A 20,152-nucleotide genomic window follows, 5' to 3' on the forward strand; every position below is an offset into this window, starting at 1 on the left:
CTGGTAGAGATTTGCTTTTCTGCTTCAGTATCCAGATATGGGTTTTGTTGTTGTTAATGTTGTGTTTTACTTGTACTCTTTCTCTGTTCATATGTTCTTTTCTTTAGAAACGTAGCTATCTTCTATTATCTTTTGTCCTGTGTTCTTTTACCTTAAGTTTTGTGTGATTTCTTCAAATCTGTGTTCTTTATTATATCCATAATTTTGTCTCTTTTTCTGTTTTGTTTTCAGTTGGTTTTTATCTCTAATTTTTTAATGAATTTTTATTTTATGGAATCTTTCTAACATACATAAAACCAGAAAGAATGGTATAATTAATCTCCATATACCCACCTCCACCTTCAACAACTATCAATTCATGGCCATCTCTGTTTAATCTATACCTCTATGCTCACTTCTTACTCTCTTCTTTATTCTCTGGTTTATTTTGAAGCAAATGCTGACATCATTATCCCATCTGTAAATATTTCCGCATGTATCTTTAAAACTAGGGATTCTTTCTTTTTTCTGTCTTTCACATAACCAATTTCACAATGCCAATCTCACTGCTAAAAATAATGTTCACAGTTCCCCAATTATCTTTGTTTAATATTAAATCCATTGCAGAATCTTATTTTTGTTCAATAACATTAAAATGCCATAATGATGCCAAATTGATATAAATTTTTTGAGGCAGCCTGGTTAGCATGGCTCAGTGGTTGAGTGTCAACCTCTGAACCAGGAGGTCACAGTTCAGTTCCCAGTCAGGGCACATGCCTGGGTTGCAGGCTTGATCCCCAGTAGGGGGCATGCAGAGACCGCTGATCATTGATTTTCTTTCATTATTGATGTTTCTCCCTCTCCCTTCCTCTCTGAAATCAATAAAAATAATAAAGTTTTTGAGACAGTTATTCTAAGTTTATGAATTTAAGTTATGACAGATTCTCTGTGTTGAAATCTGGCCATCCTTTCCCTTCTCCTCTCACTTTGCTTTGGATATTCTTCCTTAGATAGGACACTTAAGTTTTATATGACAGAAATTACACATAATGTAGTGTTTTCTTCAGATTTACTTCTTATGCCTGAAGTTATTTCTATGAAAATATTACTGTTTCCTCTTCTCCTGTGTTCTACTCATGCCCCACTGGATACCATCACTTTAGTAGATCATATTAGAACCTTCAGTTATTTAGGAGAAACTATCTTGCTGAATCTTTAAGGTAACATTTGTGCTCTCAGCACCCTGCTCTTACTTATCCAGATTTCATAGTATTTGGCAGGTATTTTATAGATTATAGTTTGAAGTTATAGAAGTTTATTTCAATGAAAATAGCATATTTTTTCTCCTTTTTGTTCTTTTGGGCATTGGGTTTGGAGAATTTTAAAGAGAAATACTTGAGTGCTTTTATATTTAATAAAGAATATTTCATTTCAAAAAAATTTTAAATAAGTCTTTAGTCTCGTCTTTTATTTTTATATCAATGTTAAGTTTTTAAATTGATAGGATGATAATTGGCAGTAATGTATCTGGCAGAAATTTAGAATTGCTTTTGCCTAGAAGTTTATGAGCTTTTATTTTAAATATAGAATAAACTATTAGTAATCTGGTATCTTCTGGTAGGGCAGTACATCACATTATACATGGGGTAAAATGTTCATGCCTTTGGAATTATGCATAAATATTGGAGCTTTTGTGATTTGCATTTAAATTCTACCTACAGTCTGTATTATTAGACCATTTTGCACTAAAGTCATCTCTTAACAAAACACATACATTTCATTAAAATGTATTTTAAAGCATAATTACATTAATTGAGCCCTTTAACCCAGAATAATAATGAGATAGGTTTCCTTGTAAAATTATAAAACTATAAGTCAACTAGTGGTTCTTTCTGAATGTAATAAAGTCACAGTTATAGTAGAGGCTTATGGTTTTAAGACATGAAAAAAACGGGTTTTTGCTGCTTTTCTTGAAAGTTACCCTAAAACAATAGATAGAGATTACAAACTCCATTGTTGATAGATGTAGGGGACATTTTTAACCATAATCTAAATTAAATATGGCCCTGACCGGGTAGCTCAGTTGGTTAGAGCATGATCCTGATATGCCAAAGTTGCTGGTTTGATCCTAGGTCAGGGCACATATAAGAATCAACCAATGAATGCATAAATGAGTGGAACTGCAAATCCATATCTCTCTATGTCTGTCTGTCTCTCTCATAGCAATAAATAAAATAAAAATAAATTAAATATGGTAAGTGACTTTGTGCCTATTACCAGGGAAACCAGTCCACATTAGAGCAGGTTATAAAACCTGCTTGTATTTAGGAAGATAAGTTGGTAAACCTAATGTGGAATGTATATATGTTAGGTAATTTAACTGGTAGCAAGTTTAGGATAGATTATCACTAAAGATCTAAGCAAAGAAGAACAAAATTACTACTACAGGGAAAATAAAGAGTTGTGCAGCAAAGAATATATAGTTATACTTGACAGCTCAGCTCTGACTAGCACACTAATCTAACCAAATTATGATATAACTACATTGGAAGAGCATATGGATGTTTGTGATGAGCGATAGAAATATAGGAAAGTTAAATTCTCATCTTCCATAATAGGAAGCCAGTAAATAATACCTAATACTGAAAACTCAAGCTATAGTAATACAAATCTTTACTTAAAAATATAATGCTAGATTGCACTAGCCAGTTTGGCTCAGTGGATAGAGTGTCATCGTGCAGACCGAAGGGTCCCAGGTTCGATTTTGATGAAGGGCTCATACCTCGGTTGCAGGCTCCTCCCTGTCCCAGGCCCTGGATGGGACATGTGCAGGAAGCAACTAATCGATGTGTTTCTCAGATCACATCGATGTTTCTATCTGTCTTCCCCTCTCTCTTCCACTCTGCCTAAACATCAGTGGAAAAATATTCTCGGGTGAGGATTAACCAAAAAAAAAAAAAAAATGGAGGTAGCTGAAAGAATTTAAAGCATAGGCCTCTGGGTGAGGGAAAATAAAGAGAGTGATTTGCTATTTGCCTAAATAAACTTGTGAATCTAGTTGACTCTCTCATTGTACAATTTTTTTTTTATTAGTTAAGGTATTACAAATGTGTCCTCATCCCCCCCCATTAACCCTCAACATCCCCCCCCCCCCCCCCACACACTCATGCTCCCATTACCCTATTGTCCATGTCCATTGGTTTGGCTTATATGCGTGTATACAAGTCCTTTGGTTGATCTCTTCCCCTTACCCCCTCCCTCCCCTACTTTCCTTCTGGGGATTGATAGCCTGATCACTCTTTCTCAGTCTTTGGATCTGTCCCTTTTCATCAGTCTTTGTTCTTTATAATCCACAAATGAGTGAGATCATGTGGTATTTATCTTTCTCTGACTGGCTTATTTCACTTAGCATAATGCTCTCCAGTTCCATCCATGCTGTTGCAAAAGGCAAGAGTTCCTTCTTTTTTACCGCAGCATAGTATTCCATTGTGTAGATGTAACACAGTTTTCTAATCCACTCATCTGCTGATGGGCACTTAGGCTGTTTCCAAATCTTAGCTATGGTGAGTTGTGCTGCTATGAACATAGGGGTGCATATATCCTTTCTGATTGGCGTTTCTGGTTTCTTGGGATATATTCCTAGTAGTGGGATCACTGGGTCAAATGGGAGTTCCATTTTTATTCTTTTGTTTGTTTGTTTGTGTGTTTTTTTGTTTTGTTTTTTGTTTTGTTTTGTTTTTATTGCTTAAAGTATTACAAAGGGTATTACATATGGGGAGTTCCATTTTTAGTTTTTTGAGGAAGCTCCATTCCGTTCTCCACAGTGGCTGCACCAGTCTGCATTCCCACCAGCAGTGCAGAAGGGTTCCTTTTTCTCCACATCCTCTCCACCACTTGTTTGTTGATTTGTTGATGATAGCCATTCTGACAGGTGTGAGATGATAATGCATTGTCGTTTTGGTTTGCATCTCTCGTATAATTAGTGACTTTGAGCATGTTTTCATGTCTTTCGGCCTTCTGTATGTCCTCTTTCGAAAAGTGTCAATCTGTTCTGCTTGGGTATTTTTTCCTACCTTGTCTTCTAGCTCGCTGATGCAGTCCTCTGCTTCTAGTCTACTGTTGATGCTTTCTATTGAGTTCTTTATAGTAGTGATGTCATTTTTCATTTCTTGGTTTTTCTTCATTTCCTCTTGGTTCTTACACATATTGTTGAATTCATCTTCCATTCTTTTCATCCATCTTATAGCCATTTCTCTGAATTCTTTCTCTGACAGGATGCTTGCCTCCATTGCCTCCATTTCGTTTACTTCCTTTTCTGATGATGCCTGTTTTTCTTTCATATGTGGGTTGGTTCTTTGTTTCACCATGATCTCTCTTCTCCAGGTGTTTAGTTATGTAGTTCTCTCTCTGCTTTCCGTGAGAAGAAGCAGTGCTCGTCTGAGTTCACGTAGTCATGCTGCTTGAGATCCGTTGTTTCTCATTGTACAAAATTAAAGCCTAAAGGAAACAGAGAAAGAGCTTTCCCACATTTGAATACTTTTTAGTAAATATACAGCAAAGCATACTTGTAGTATTACTGTATGTTTAACTAGGATAGTCAGTACATGACAGTAGCCTGCTATTGGAATCTTCATGGAAGCCCGATAAATAGCATACCTTTCCCTGCCCAGCTGCCATGGCTCAGTGGTTGAGCATTGACCTATGAACCAGGAGGTCACAGTTCAATTCCCCGTCAGAGCACATGCCCGGGTTGCGGGCTTGATCCCCAGTGTGGGGCCTGCAGGAAGAGCCAACCAATGTTCTCTGTCATTAATCTTTTTCTCTCTCCCTCTCCCTTCCTCTCTCAAATCAATAAAAATATGTGGTTTTTTTTTAAATAGCAAACCTTTACCTGCTACATTAATAAATTAAGAAATAAAGCCATGAGGTAGGAAGAGTAGGCTGAAATATTATCTTTATTGCTCTTAAAAGTTAAATTGTAAGATATGCTTAGAATGAAAACCAAATTGGGTCTGTTTAACTGAACCCCAAAATTAAATAGGCTTACCCACTTAGTCATAGGCAGTGTTTGTGAGTAGTAGCAGAAGGCATACTACCTTCTCTCTTCCATGAGGAAAAGGGTGAAGCTGAATTGAGCATACCCAGTTTATTCTTTCACAGGTTTACTAATCAGGTAAGTCATTTTAACTCTAGGCAGAGAGAGACTGAGAGACTAATTGAGCTCCCTTCTCAGTGATAAAAACATCAGAAAAATGTTTGTTTCAATAGAACATTAAGTTATCTTAGTTTAGCCTCTTTTTAAATTTGGTTTTGTTTCTTTGATGCTCACTTTTGCCATAATAGCCTGTATCTTCACCCAGTGAACATTTATTAGGTATAAAATCAAAGAAGAAAAAACTCTTTTATATTTAAAGAAGCTATTTTTTATGTAATCCTCAATTTAAAAAAAATTATAATCCAAATATAAAGTGGTAAATTAAAAATAATTTACACTTTATCTCTGTAAAATGAAACCTGAAAGCTACTTCTGAATGTTATGCTCAAAGAACCATGTTTTTAAAGCATTAAATATGTATTGTACTACAGTATTCAAAATTACATCCTGTTTTAAACTCTTCTAGATTTCTATGCCAAAAAGTTTGTCACATTCTACTTGAGTGCTTGTTGTGTGTTTGTAATGTTTTGTATAGTTGGATAGTTCTCTTCAGGAGCTTTTGATCGGGTACAAATGGATATGACAAATATAGAAACAGTACAGGCCAATACATGGAAGGTAGCATAAAAAAATACTTAGTGCTGCCGAAACCGGTTTGGCTCAGTGGATAGAGCGTCGGCCTGCGGACTGAGGGGTCCCAGGTTCGATTCCGGGTTGCAGGCATATCCCCAGTGGGAGATGTGCAGGAGGCGGCTGATCGATGTTTCTCTCTCATCGATGTTTCTAACTCTCTATCTCTCTCCCTTCCTCTCTGTCAAAAAATCAATAAAATATATTAAAAAAAAAAATACTTAGTGCTAAAGGGAATTTAACAAGAGGGAGCACGTTTAGTGTATGTGTGTGGTGAAAAGTCACAATTTTGCTATTGAGTGCCACACATTATTTCTTCTGAGCTAATCAAAGGGTGTGAGGACATTGGGGCACTGCACAATATGGAACTTTTAACAAATTTCTGTATAATCATTGTTCAGGGGCTATGCTAATCTCTGTATTCCAGTTTTAGTATGTGTGCTGCCAAAACTAGCATGAACACATTCAGTTTTTGAAGGGATAGACAAGGGAAATAAAATGGCTTTTTAGAAATGCCATCTTATAAGTCTTATTTTTTCGTAATATTCAATATTGATTGAGTCTTAGAATTTATGATATCAGTATTAGAGTACTTTTTTTTTAAATCTTCACCCGAGGATATTTTTCCATTGATTTTAGAGAGAGTAGAAGAGAAAGGGAAAGACAAGAGAGAAACATCGATGTGAGACAAACACATCTATTGGTTGCCTCCTGCACATGCTCTGACCAGAGCCCAGCCGGGAGGAGCCTGCAACCGAGGTTTGTGCCCTTGACCGGAATCGAACCCAGTTGTCTCAGAGGCTCCTTGCACTATCTTCATATTTTTGTATTCTTTTTGCTTTTTGCTTTTCTGGCTGGTTGTTTTTTTTGCTTCTTTGTATTTCAAATCTTTGACTTGATTCTTGGGATCCTCTAGTCTGCTGTTGGATCTCTGTATATTCTTTATTTCAGTCAGTGTATGCTTAATATCTAGTTGGTCCTTTTTCATATCCTTGAGGGTCTCACTAAATTTATCGGTGGTTTCTAGAAAATTCTTGAAAAACCTTATAACCGTGGTTTTGAACTCTATACCCAGTAGTTTGCTTTCCTCCATTTCTTTCATTTGTGACCTGTTTCTTTGTCTCCGCATTTTGGCTGCTTCCCTGTGTTGATAGAGTGGTTTTGTGTGCTAGGTGTCCTATAGGGCCCAGTGCCTCAGCCTCCCTAATTACCTGAGGTGGACACTCTTGGTGCACCCCTTTGTGGGCTTTGTGCACAGTCTTGTTGTAGTTAAGCCTTGATTGTTGTTGGTATCACTGGGAGGAATTGACCTCCAGGCCAGTTGGCTGTGAGGACCAGTTGTGTCTACAGTGGGAGAACTTCTGTGCTGGAGACACCCTTATGAGGCAGGACTTACTTCAGTGGGGCTTTGGCTCCCACTGAGTCTGTCCCCTGAGTGTGGGTCTTATGGATGTGAAGAGTTGTAATCTGGATGGTCACATTCTGACCACTGGGTAGACTGGCTCTTGGATCTCCAAGGGGGTGCAAAGTCAGCCACTGCCTGAGGCCACCCAGCAGGAGCTATAGAGAGATCTGCAGATTCCTCCTCTTTGTTTGGGGTTTGGAGGTGCCCAGATGAAGCGCAGCTGTGAAGCAATGCAGGCTGTTGACGAGCCTTCAGCCTTCTTTTGGAAGCTCTGGGGTTTTCTGACCCAGCTACAGTTTGACAGGTTTTTAGGCAGAGAAAGGCCAGGCCATTAGTATGCAAAAGCCTCTGTGCACAGCTTGGGTGGGGTTGTAAATTGGGTGGGGCAGGGTCTCAGGGAATCACCAGGGCGGAGCAAACAGCAATGGCTGCCAGTCTGCTCTGCCTAGGTGAGGTCCTGGGAACTGTGTCCCGTGCCCCATGCAGGAACAATAAACGCTACAAGCACCTCTGTGAGAAAGCCGCCCTCACGTTCTGACCTGATGCCAGACAGTCCAGTTTCTCTCCGTATGAGTCTGGGTCCCCAAATTCTGACCTGGAACTGGAGTTCAGAGCAGTCCGGAGCGTTTATCTCCCTCCCAATTGCAAAAGACAACAGCATTACCCAGCTGCCAGCCCCTTTTGCACACGCCTCTGTACCTCCACACTTCCACACCTCTGCACCTCCTACCAGACTCAATACGCTTTTCTCTTTCCTTCTAGTTGTAGAATTTCCACTCAGCCAGCCTTCCTGTGGTTCTGGATGATATTCGTTTTGTCTTTTAGTTGTAGTTTTAATGTGGTTGTGCATGGCAGCAAATTCAGGTGTTTATCTATGCCGCCATCTTGGTTGTCTCTAGGTCAGCTTTTTAGAAGTTGTTTTCTTAAGACATTTTTAAGGCTACAAGGTCTTAGTGTCTTTAATACTTATAAATCTTTTGTTGAAGGAAATGCATGCTTACCTATTTTTCCTTCCTGGCATTGAATATATTCAGACTAATTAAAGTATTTGTAGTTCTATTGTACTGAAATTAAAATATTTCCTTCCATGTTTATCATTTGAAATTTAGTGAATATCTTTGTTTTATTCCTACTCTTGAATATCTCTGATACTTAATTTTGACATGAACATTTAAAAATGTGGGGTTTTTTTAATTTTTCTTCTAGAAAACTAGCCTTACCTACAGGTTTAATTTCTGTATTTCTTCAGGGTTACTTTGAAAGTTGCAACATACACAGAAACAGGATAGCAGGCTTTGAAGTAAAAGCCTATGCTAACCCCACAGTGGTTCGATGTGAAATTCATCATGGGCAGACTGGAGGAATATATGTCCACGAAAAAGGAAGAGGACAGTTCATAGAGAATAAAATCTATGCAAACAACTTTGCGGGTGTATGGATTACCTCAAATAGTGACCCAACGATAAGGTATTTATATGTATTATGAATGGAAAGTACTTTTTTACTTTGTTTTGTAAGAAAAGTCAAGAGCCCTAGCCGGTTTGGCTCAATGGATAGAGTGTCAGCCTGTGGACTGTAGGGTCTCAGGTTTGATTGATTCCGGCCAAGGGCACATACCTGGGTTGCGGGCTCGATCCCCAGTGTGGGGCATGCAGGAGGCAGCCAATCAATGATTCTCTCTCATCATTGATGTTTCTATCTCTCTCTCCTTCCCCCTTCCTCCCTGAAATCAATAAAAATATATTTTTTTAAAAAATCAAGATACTTAGCTTTAACTCTTAATGTTTTTCCTAGACACCTGACTACTATAAAATAACTTTTCCTAGTAAAAGTCTGTACATCTTAATGAGCATAGCTATTGCATTTATTTTTTGCGTGTGTCCTGTTCACTTTTTATTAATGATCTAAGCCATGTATGATACTACTTTCTGAACAGTTCTAAATGCTGTGATTTTAACTTTAAATTCATCGCAATGCATTGTAGATGAGTATAAAGGGCTGTGGCCTTCTATTAGAACCAGAATGACCTGTCTCCTTTTTTTTCTTTTCAAGAATAGTTTATTGATTTTTAGAGAAAGGGGGAGAGAGAGAGAAACATCGATGTGAAAGCTCAACATTAATCAACTGCCTTTTGCACGCCCCCTACAGAGATTGAGCCAGCAACCTTCTTGTGCATAGGGCAACACCCAACCAACTGAGCTACAGCAGCCAGGGCATTTTTTGTTGTTGTTGTTGGTTGGTTGGTTTTTCTTAAGAGTCAGCCAATAGAATAACTCGGGAAACTAATTATCTCAAAAGATTTTGATCAGAGAGACTAAGAATAATAAAAAAAAAACTTAAACCTGACGTGCTTTTTTTTTTCTTTTTTTTTAAATTGATTTCAGTAAGGGAGAGAGAGACAGAAACATCAATGACGAGAAAGCATCATTGATCGGCTGCCTCTTGCTTTGGATCAAGCCCACAACCTGGGCATATGTCCTGATCGGGAATCGAACTGTGAAACTCCTGTTTCATAGGTTGACACTCAACCACTTTGCCACGCCAGCCAGGCCTGTCGCTTTTCTTTAATAGTTTCTGCCACTCCCTCTGGCCACAGTAAGGGAACAAATAGATCCAGTCTTATTATTTACTTACTTACTTATGTTAATCCTCATCCGAAGATATTTTTTCCATTGATTTTTACAGAGTGGAAGGGAGAGTGGAGAGAGAGAGAAACAGCAAATGGTTGCCTCCTGCACATGGGGCCAGGGATGGAGCCTGCAACCAAAGTAAGTGCTCTTGACCACCAGAATTGAACCTGGGACCCTTCAGTCCATGGGCCAACGCTCCAACCATTGAGCCAAACCAGCTAGGGCAATAGATCCAGTCTTAATGGCATTGGGTTAAGACTGTTGTACAGAGCTATTACAATTTAACTAGAGGCCCGGTGCACAAAAATTTGTGCACTCGGGGCATCCCTCAGCCCGACCTGTGCCCTCTCACAGTCTGGGACCCCTCGGGGGATGACCACCTGCTGGCTTAGGCCTGCTCCCTGGGGATTGGGCCTAAGCTGGCAGTCAGACATCCCTCTGGCAGCCCGGGAGCCCTTGGGGGATGTCCACTTGCCAGCAGGGAGCAGGCCTAAGCTGCAGTCGGACATCCTTAGCGCTCCTGAGGAGGCGGGAGAGGCTCCCACCACCACCGCTGTATTGGCAGCCGTCAGCCTGACTTGTGGCTGAGCAGAGCTCCCCCTGTGGGAGCGCACTGACCACCAGGGGGCAGCTCCTGCATTGAGCATCTGCCCCCTGGTGGTCAGTGTGTGTCATAGTGACCAGTCATTCCCAGCCTTTCTGCTGTTAGGGTCAGTTTGCATATTACCCTTTTATTATATAGGAGTGCCTAGCCAGCCTGGGTGAGGGGCTGATGGCTGTTTGCAGTCTGGCCATGGCCCCTTCAGTGTGGGGGTCCCCACTGGGTGCCTGGCCATCCTGGGTGAGGGGCTAAGGGCCATTTGCAGGCTGGCCACAGCCCCTTCAGGGTGGGGGTTCCTGCAGGGGTGCCTGGGCAGTCTGGGTGAGAGGCTGAGGGCCGTTTTCAGGCTGGCTTAGCCCCCCAGCAGGGACCCTCACCCCATGAGGGTGTGGCCATCCTGGGTGAGGGGCTGATGGCTGTTTGCAGGCTGGCCACGGCCCCCAGCCACCCAAGTTCCCAGTGGAGGCTGGCTGGAAGCAGGTATCTGGGATTTATTTGTCTTCTATAACTGAAACTTTGTTGCCATGAGCGGAGGCCACAGCCGGCTCAGGGCAGGTGGGAAGCTTGACTTCCTCCATCACCTGGGCAACCAAGCCTCCTGCTTGCTCCAGCTCCGTGGCTGCCGGCCGCCATCTTGGTTGGGTTAATTTGCATATAGTCGCTCTGATTGGCTGGTGAGCATGGCTTGGGGCGTAGTGAAGGTACGGTCAATTAGCATCTTTGTCTCTTATTAGTGTAAAGACCATGCTATATTTTTGTCAAATTTTTTTCCCCACTGGTTTTCATTGAAAGTAGAATATGGGGTTTTCTTCTTGTTAGTATTCAACAAATACATCTAGAGCAGTTTTATGAAAGTTATTTTGAATGAGTTAGCTGTTTTAAGGGGAATTTTTAAGAATGCTATTTTTTCTCAGATATTAGATGACTTTTCCAAAGCTTTAGGTCTTAGAACTAGAAGGGAATTTAGAAATCATCTAGTCTGAGTACTTCATTTGATGGATTAGGAAACAGGATCATAGAAGTTAAATAGTTTTCCAAGGCCACATGACCATGAGTGACCTTACAATTAATTGTATAAAATAAGTAAGCTTGCTGAATAGATTCTTATTTTTACTATTTCATGTAATTATAGGGGGAATTCTATATTTAATGGAAATCAAGGTGGAGTTTACATCTTTGGTGATGGACGAGGCCTTATTGAAGGAAATGACATTTATGGTAAGCATGTGGCTTTGTTCTATAAAATTTTAGAGGTTGACTTCTCTTCCTCACATTAGCAAAATGGAACAGTTTAACACTATCCAAGTAGAACTGATCCAATTTTTTAAATTCTCATTAAAGATTTTCTGTGATATTTATTCACCTACAAACATTTACTAAATACCTACTATGTACCTAGCACTATGCCAGATACCAGGGATCAAAATATAAATAAGGTAGATAAATAGATTCAAGGAGTATCTACAGTTTCCTTAAATTATTCCATTGTTTAATAATTAAGAAATTATTGCTATGGTAGTTTGGTACTTTGGTACTGCTAGGAAGGGAAAATACTCCTCATTAAAACTTCAGCAAACTACTGGATGTCTATATGCTAGACACTGATATGTTCCTGGATTTCCTCCTTTGCTAACACCTGATAATACTTACATAAAGTTTACTCAGTGTCAGGCACTGTTCTGAGCACCTTATCTAAATTAAGTCATATAATATTCACATCAACCCTGTGAAGTAAATACTATTAAATATCTCCATTTAGTAATCAAGAAACAAAGGTACAGAGATGTTAAATGACTTATTCAAAATCACACAGGAAGTAGATAGAATTCCTGGGATTTAAAACTATACTGCCTAACCAATTGTCTCTACCCTTAACCACTATACTTACAATGCCTACAATCCTTGGCATTTTTTTTACACTTAGATCCTTCAGTTTTGTCTTGTATTACTCATGGGCCATAAGTATCTTTCTGAATATTACATATTTCACAGAATTGTGCTTTCACTAAAATTCTAGTAAGAATGTTAGCTACTACAGAATGTAAAACTTTTACTATGTTTCGCTAGGCTCCATATGTTGATATTATAACTTTTACTTTTAAATAGGAAATGCATTAGCAGGAATTCAGATTAGGACAAACAGTTGTCCAATTGTTCGACATAACAAAATTCACGATGGCCAGCATGGTGGGATTTATGTGGTAAGTTAATGAATACAGTTCTAGAATTTCATACATCAAAACCAGAGGAGTAGGGGCGATGGGACAGAATTATGTTTAGCTTGAGGTAGTCCAACTTTTAGAGTATGAATCTGTAACTGTCTTTAATATTTAGACAATGAATAAGACACTTTTCTCCCTGCCAGTATATATAAAAGACTTTTAATTTTATAGTGTGTGTAGTGTTCTATAAAATTTAATCAACTGACTAAATTTAGGCATAGGAAATATGTCTTTCTATTAAAGATTTTTATTATAATTGGCAATATGAAGTAACAACTGATTGTCAGTCTTGAGTTATATTTGTTGCACTGGAATTTTGTCACTGTGACTACTGTATCAATCTCTGAAATTTTCCAAAAGTAATAACACTGAAAATACTAATATCACTAAACTTAAATATTTTTATCTCCTGAAAAGGCCAATTTTCTTTTGAATTTATGTTGTAAAATAATTGAGCATCTCCCAAAATTTTAAAACCTGTGTATGTCCTTTGTCACCATGGTATCTGAAACTGTTACAACAGATTCAAGTAAGAAAATAATAGGATCCTAATTTCTGAAAGATCTTTGTGAACGTTTTTTGTGACTCTAATTTTTATTTACAGTTCTAGAAATATTCATGTCTCTAATGTGCTAAAAATAAAAATTTTAGCAACCCTGAAACCTCATCATTTTGAAGTGACTTTACCAGTGTTAATGTGAAATAACTGTTAACTTACTAAATGAGAGATCTTCAGTTTGCTGTATATTTTAGAATGAAATAAATGATTTTGCTTAAAAAAAATTGCATGCTACTACTTTTACTATAATAGATTTAAGAGTATATAACCACATAAAGGACAGTATAAACATTTTAGAAGCTTAACTTAGAGGCTACATAAAAATGTTATCATTGCCTCCTTACCTAGATAACAAAAATTTTTTTAAATTTTGTTAAAACTGTCTTTAAAGAGGGGAATACACTATAAACTATATTTTGCTGATAAAAAATGGATATTGTAATGAATGTGTCTTTTATTTAGCATGAGAAAGGACAAGGTGTAATAGAAGAGAATGAAGTTTATAGTAATACTCTGGCTGGAGTCTGGGTGACAACTGGCAGCACTCCAGTACTGAGAAGAAACAGGATACACAGTGGCAAGCAGGTAAGATGGCCTTGGATTCCTGTATGAGAAATCATGGTTTTATTCAACACTTTTGTCATATGAAAAAAAATTTTTTTTTAAATTTTAGGTTGGTGTTTATTTTTATGACAATGGACATGGAGTGCTAGAAGACAATGATATCTATAATCATATGTATTCAGGGGTTCAGATAAGGTAAATGTTTTTCACATTTGGCTTTTTTGGGGGGAGGGAATGAGGAATATGTGGAGTCTGTAGAAGAAATTTTCTTGTTATTCAGTGCTCAGTCTTTATTCCTTTGTGTGTCTGTAATTCACACTCTGTCGTACTCTTGGCTTAAATTGTCAGATTGTAACTTTTCTTGGACTAGTTGAGGACAGCATTCAGTGTACTCCATCATACTTGGATACTATGGAAGACTATATAAAATACTGGTGAACTATGTCTGACATGTTGTAGGCCCTCGTAAATGGAAGCTTTTGTTTTTATGCTATTTGTGCAAAATTGATAGTCTCTTACACCCCTCTTCCCTATATTTTAAGTTTTTGGAACTATAGTAGTCCTAATCATATAATTCAGCCCTTCATTTTACATGAGGGGAGTACATAATAATAATAGTTATTTATTCTTACCCCCTCCGTTTAGTTTACATGTTAAGAAACTCTATAGCCAAAACCGGTTTGGCTCAGTGGATGGAGCGTCGGCCTGCGGACTGAAAGGTCCCAGGTTCGATTCCGGCAGGGGCATGTACCTGGGTTGCGGGCACATCCCCAGTGGGGGATGTGCAGGAGGCGACTGATCGATGTTTCTCTCTCATCGATGTTTCTGACTCTCTATCTCTCTCCCTTCTTCTCTGTGAAAAATCAATAAAATATATTTAAAAAAAAAAAAGAAAAGAAAAGAAACTCTATAGTAATAACATAAAGTATAGTTAAATGTGTTCTCTGGGAAATAGAATTAAGCTAGCCCTAACCAGTTTGGCTCAGTGGATTGAGCATCGGCCTGCGGACTGAAGGGTCCCGGGTTTGATTCCAGTCAAGGGTTTGTACCTTGGTTGCAGGCACATCCCCCCCAGTAGGGGGTGTGCAGGAAGCAGCTGATCGATGTTTATCTCTCATTGATGTTTCTCTCTCATCGATGTTTCTAACTCTCTATCCCTCTCCCTTCCTCTCTGTAAAAAGTCAATAAAATATATTTTTTTACAAACAGAAAAAGGAAAAAAGAATTAAGCTAAATTAAACAAATTTCTTTATTGACAGGCTTTCAGAGCATTTTGAAGGACTCCATTGTATAGTTAATTCTTTTCTTTTAATATATTTTTATTTATTTCAGAGAGGAAGGGAGAGAGAGATGGAAACGTCAGTGATGATAGAGAACCATTGATTGGCTGCCTCCTGCACACCCCACACTGGGGCTATAGCCTGCAACCCAGGTATGTGCCCTGACCAGGAATCGAACCATGGCCACCTGGTCCATAGGTTGACGTTCAAGCATTGACCCACACCAGCCAGGCTATAGTTAATTCTATGATTAATGTGTACTTTTTCACTGTTACCTCATGGGATATAGGAACAGAAGCAATTAAAATGGCATTGTTTTCTATTCTATTCATAGGACTGGAAGCAACCCCAAAATTAGGCGCAACAAAATCTGGGGAGGACAGAATGGTGGAATTCTAGTTTATAATTCCGGTATGTATAATCCTTCATCTGTCTCGCAGTGCTAATAGTCTTTAAGAATATACTTTCTAAATAACATAACCTAAATTTTTGCATTTATAGGTCTAGGCTGTATAGAAGACAATGAAATATTTGACAATGCAATGGCTGGAGTCTGGATTAAGACAGATAGTAACCCTACACTAAGAAGAAATAAAATCCATGATGGAAGAGATGGTGGCATCTGTATATTTAATGGGGGTCGAGGTATTGTTGTTAATTTTGCATTAGTAAAAACTCCAATTTTCAATTATTCTTCTTCTATATCTTTAACAATCAATGGCATTGCCAGTTAACACGAATCTCAATTTTTTTTCTTATCAAGTCTTGAGATGGTTTAGGCCCTAGAGTTAAAGGAAACAAATGTTTACAGTATTTTTCTTTTCTTTCTGTACCACCGTGAGTGTGCCAGTTTGTTAGTAAGGCTTTCTTAAGGTAGCAGAATTTGTTCACAGCCTCTCTGGACTTTTTATTATTCAGAAGAGTGATATAATAAACTTCAAAGTCAAGTTATAGAACTAGGTGTGAGAACTTAATTGGTCTGTAAATATATGAAATGTCTGTAATAAGTATTGCTTTGTATCTATTTTACAACGATGTTTGTTGGATAATGGAATTAATGAAGCTAAGGTGTGCTGGGTTTGGTATCCATAAAGGCCAATTCACTTTGTATTGAGGCAAAAGTTCCACAGTCCCTGCCCTTTGAAAATTCATGTTCATAAGAAAGACTGGGAAAGAATGTCTAATGCAAATTTATCGCCATACCTGAAATATCAGTGACCCAACATTGTGTGCTCACCTTATGTGGAAAGATAGCTAGTTATTACTATGACATACCAAGATTTAATCAACAAAATTTACTACTGCAACCAAGCAAGGGTGATTTTCTTAAAGACATAGACTCTCCAGGAGTTTACAGTCCAGTAATTCAATAAAGTAACATATCTCTGATAGGAGTCTTTAAAAGATATAATGAGGAAACAATACAGAATGGTGGTTTTATTTGCGAGGTGTTGAGAAAAGATTTATGGAGTAAAATCATTCTTGAAATGTCTCTTGAAAATTGAGTATTCACAGGAAAATGGAGGTGGGAGGGCGTGTGGGAAGTAGGCCATTCCAGGTATAGAAAATATTCTTTCACTCTTTCATTTGTTATTCCTAATTGAACACCTCTGTACCAACCACTGTGATACAGATGCTAAAGATATGATGAATAAAACAGTACTACATCCAGAAAGTTTACAGTCTAATGGAGTAGCATATTGTAAACAAACGTCTAAATGAAACAAAGTGGTCTCTTTAGTAAGACAAGAGGTACTGGAAGTTAAGGCTGGAGAGAGGGGGCAGGACCCAAGTCATAAAAGGCTTTTGTATATGCAGTATGGAGTTTGGACAAGATCTTAGCAATGCAATAGCAATTGAGGAGGTTAGTGGACATGTGTAAGAATAGAGACAGGAACTTGGAACACTATTTTCAGGGGAAAGGGAATTTAGGGGTCAATACCAGGTGGGTCAGATATCTATAAAAATAAGACCATGTTTCATATCTTTAGGGAGCAGAGAAACATTAGTTCACAACTAACTGTATTCACTGTACATAAGTAGGTTTTATAGGAGCAATACTAGCTAATACTTATTTAGTGCAATGTACTTTTATATATATTAATTTAATCCTTATAATAATTGTATGTGGTAGGTGATATTGTGCCCATTTTAAATATAAGGAAACTGAGACCATGAGAAGGAAGTTATTTGCCCACTCAGAGCTAGTTAAGTAGTGGAGTCAATATTTGAAGACCTGAAGTCTGATTCCTGGCTGACTCTTAGTAATTGTTAAACTGTCAAGAGAATTAATAATAAATTTGATTAAAGGAAACTGAAAATTTCCCAGAGGAAGTGACATTAGCAAGAATAGAGTACAGGACATTCCAGAAGAGGAAATAATATAAACCAAAGGTATTAAGGATTAAAATATTCAGAGCATAGGTAAATGAGACAAGTAGTTTGGGAGGCGGGGGAATATTTTCAAAAGCTTTTAATGGCAAGTTAACTTAATACTTTATTATGAAAGTTTTTTTAAGCAGAGAAGGGACATGATAAGAGTTGTAGGAACCTGGGAAAATACAGCAGCAGCTGAGACTGGAGTAAAGGAAATTGATCAAAGAATCATAGTAATAATGGCCAGAAAGAATCAGAACTTGAACTGAAAGTTTTGAGGGTACAGAAGTTCTAAAAATATTTCAAAGGAATTAATTGTAATTCAGCAGTATTCAGTGAAAATCATCTATGTGCCAGGGGATGCAGTGGTGAGTAAACTAGACATGGTCCCTGCAACCATGGAATTTGAAGTTTATTAGTTAGAATGTTTACCTGCAATTTTTGGCTAAACCTTACCTTAAATGCTGAATTACTAATGAACTTTCTTTTTGGCTGAAAAATCCTGTGAATTTTACAATGCAGTTAAATAAGAAACTTAAAAAAAAACAAAACCTAAATGCCACCAAAAAGGCTAGTAAAATTTATTATATGCATTAGCTTTAATCTGAGAAAATATTTTATTATAGGTCTCCTTGAAGAAAATGATATTTTCAGGAATGCTCAAGCAGGTGTTCTCATCAGCACTAATAGCCATCCCGTCTTACGGAAAAACAGAATATTTGATGGATTTGCTGCAGGTTTGTATTTTCTTCTGTTAACTGTAGCTTTTTTTTTCTATACATTAAAAATGGTTGGTTTTTAGTATATTATCTTTTGCTTAATAACTAAAGGTGTGCCAAGTGTGCTGCCAAAGTGGCAGAATGCCTATCTGTTAACAATGAGAGTACCTAATCCAAGTTCTGGATTCTTCCACAAACCTGTAAGAAATACTGCTCTTTGCTGTTCAGTAATTATGAAACATTAATTGGGATAAAATAAATGCAGGCTTTGTACTACTATTAGGAATACAGAAAAATTCTAGCCCTCTGGCCTCACACATTTTTTTTACATCTTGGTAAATTAAACCCAAGTATCATCCTATATAGTAAAAGCCTAATATGTTAACACATTTCGTACCACTGTTTTCTCGTGTTTCGCGCGCCATCTGTTAAGGACCGCTCACGAGTGTTCTCGTTTTTCACGCCCATGGAAAAAGCGAATCTAGATACTTATGTAAATTTTGTTTGGTCCCTCTTCATAGAGGAAAATGTTTTACACAGTACCATATGTTAAAAAAGTACTAGGAACTTTGTTTTTGTAAATAAAAATGTTATAATTATTGAAAAACAACACCTAAAGTGCATTATGATGATTTAAATAACGTGCAGTCCCTGGCATAGTCTTAGAGATTTCTATGCGGTACGCAATGTGTTTAAGTGTCCAGTTGTCCATTTAACCAGAGTAACATGCTAATGATATGCTAAGGCCATTCAACTGCTTGCTATGATGTGCACTGATCACCGGGGGGCAGACAGTTGACTGGTTGACCAGTTGCTATGACTTGCACTGACCACCAGGGAGCAGATGTTCGGACTTACTGGTAGGTTAGCTTGCTGCTTGGGTCCAGCAGATCGGGACTGAGCAAGATGGGCCGGACATGCCCTGGAGCCCTCCTGTGGTCCCTCCCTGGCTGGCCAACCTCCCGCATCCCTCCCGGGCCCCAATCGTGCACCAGTGGGGTCCCTCGGCCTGGCCTGCATCCTCTCACAATCCAGGACCCCTTGGGGGATGTCCAAGAGCCGGTTTCAGCCTGATCCCACAGGCCAGGCCAAAGGACCCCACTGGTACATGAATTCATGCACTGGGCCTCTAGTTCATATATATTTCAACTTTTTGCTAGTGCAGACAGTTACTTTTAATACTCCAAATAACCATCTAGTTCCTTTTCAGCATATAAACCAGCTGCTACCTAATCATATTTCTAGGTACTGTTCTCTTGGTTTGCAAAGAAATTTTAAAATATTAAAAGTAGTAAGTCGTTAATGCCATTATTAACAGTGGAAAATGTTACTGTCGGTGATTCAAATAAACATTTGCACTTTATTCCCGTTAAGAGTTCAGTTTCTTTTAAGAAACTAGATAAAGTAATACATCTGCTGTTTAAATTTTACTTCAGGTATTGAAATTACAAATCATGCAACTGCAACATTAGAAGGCAATCAGATTTTTAACAACCGGTTTGGAGGCTTATTTTTAGCATCTGGTGTTAATGTGACAATGAAAGGTATGTTGGAGTCTACATTCTGCTTATAAATACATGAACTATGCCATGAAGACAGTATTCAAAAGCCACTGTTCTTTGATAACTTAATTCCTTCTGTCACTCTACAAAGTTACAACAGCTCAAGAACTATTTTCAAAGAAAAGTTTTGACTTATTCTAGTTGGAATATCTTATACAAGGAAAGTCTTATTTTTCTTAGCTTACTTCATTAACCTCTTTTGACTTATTAGAATAATCCTGTAATCTATATTTTTATCTTAAATCTTTGTCCTCTAGAGTTTTACTTGTTTTTTTCTTTTATTACAGATAACAAAATAATGAACAATCAAGATGCCATAGAAAAGGCTGTTAGTAGAGGCCAGTGTTTATATAAAATATCAAGTTATACCAGCTATCCCATGCATGACTTCTACAGGTATATTTCTAAATTATTTGTTAGTCCAGAAAAGATGATCCCCCCACCCACCCACCCTTACATGTGTGAGTAAA

The 20,152-nt window shown here is 38.1% G+C and overlaps 1 protein-coding gene and 1 pseudogene across 3 annotated transcripts in view; one reads left to right on the top strand and one right to left on the bottom strand.

Annotated features, from left to right (window-relative positions):
- Nucleotides 1-20,152, top strand: part of FBXO11 (F-box protein 11) — a 100,932-nt gene that overhangs the window by 79,752 nt on the left and 1,028 nt on the right. For 2 of the 3 annotated variants that reach the window (XM_036334645.1, XM_036334646.1), the window contains exons 12-21: nt 8,419-8,636; nt 11,533-11,618; nt 12,507-12,601; nt 13,644-13,766; nt 13,855-13,940; nt 15,360-15,436; nt 15,527-15,670; nt 18,028-18,138; nt 19,557-19,664; nt 19,970-20,078. In XM_036334645.1, coding sequence (XP_036190538.1) covers nt 8,419-8,636; nt 11,533-11,618; nt 12,507-12,601; nt 13,644-13,766; nt 13,855-13,940; nt 15,360-15,436; nt 15,527-15,670; nt 18,028-18,138; nt 19,557-19,664; nt 19,970-20,078 — 1,157 coding nt within the window. The remainder of the gene's footprint in view (nt 1-8,418; nt 8,637-11,532; nt 11,619-12,506; nt 12,602-13,643; nt 13,767-13,854; nt 13,941-15,359; nt 15,437-15,526; nt 15,671-18,027; nt 18,139-19,556; nt 19,665-19,969; nt 20,079-20,152) is intronic. The other variant, XM_036334647.1, reaches the window with a different exon arrangement.
- Nucleotides 6,121-6,221, bottom strand: LOC118669527 (annotated as a pseudogene).

The sequence above is a fragment of the Myotis myotis genome, unplaced genomic scaffold, assembly GCF_014108235.1.
Source record: "Myotis myotis isolate mMyoMyo1 unplaced genomic scaffold, mMyoMyo1.p scaffold_m19_p_14, whole genome shotgun sequence".
Classification (NCBI taxonomy): domain Eukaryota; kingdom Metazoa; phylum Chordata; class Mammalia; order Chiroptera; family Vespertilionidae; genus Myotis; species Myotis myotis.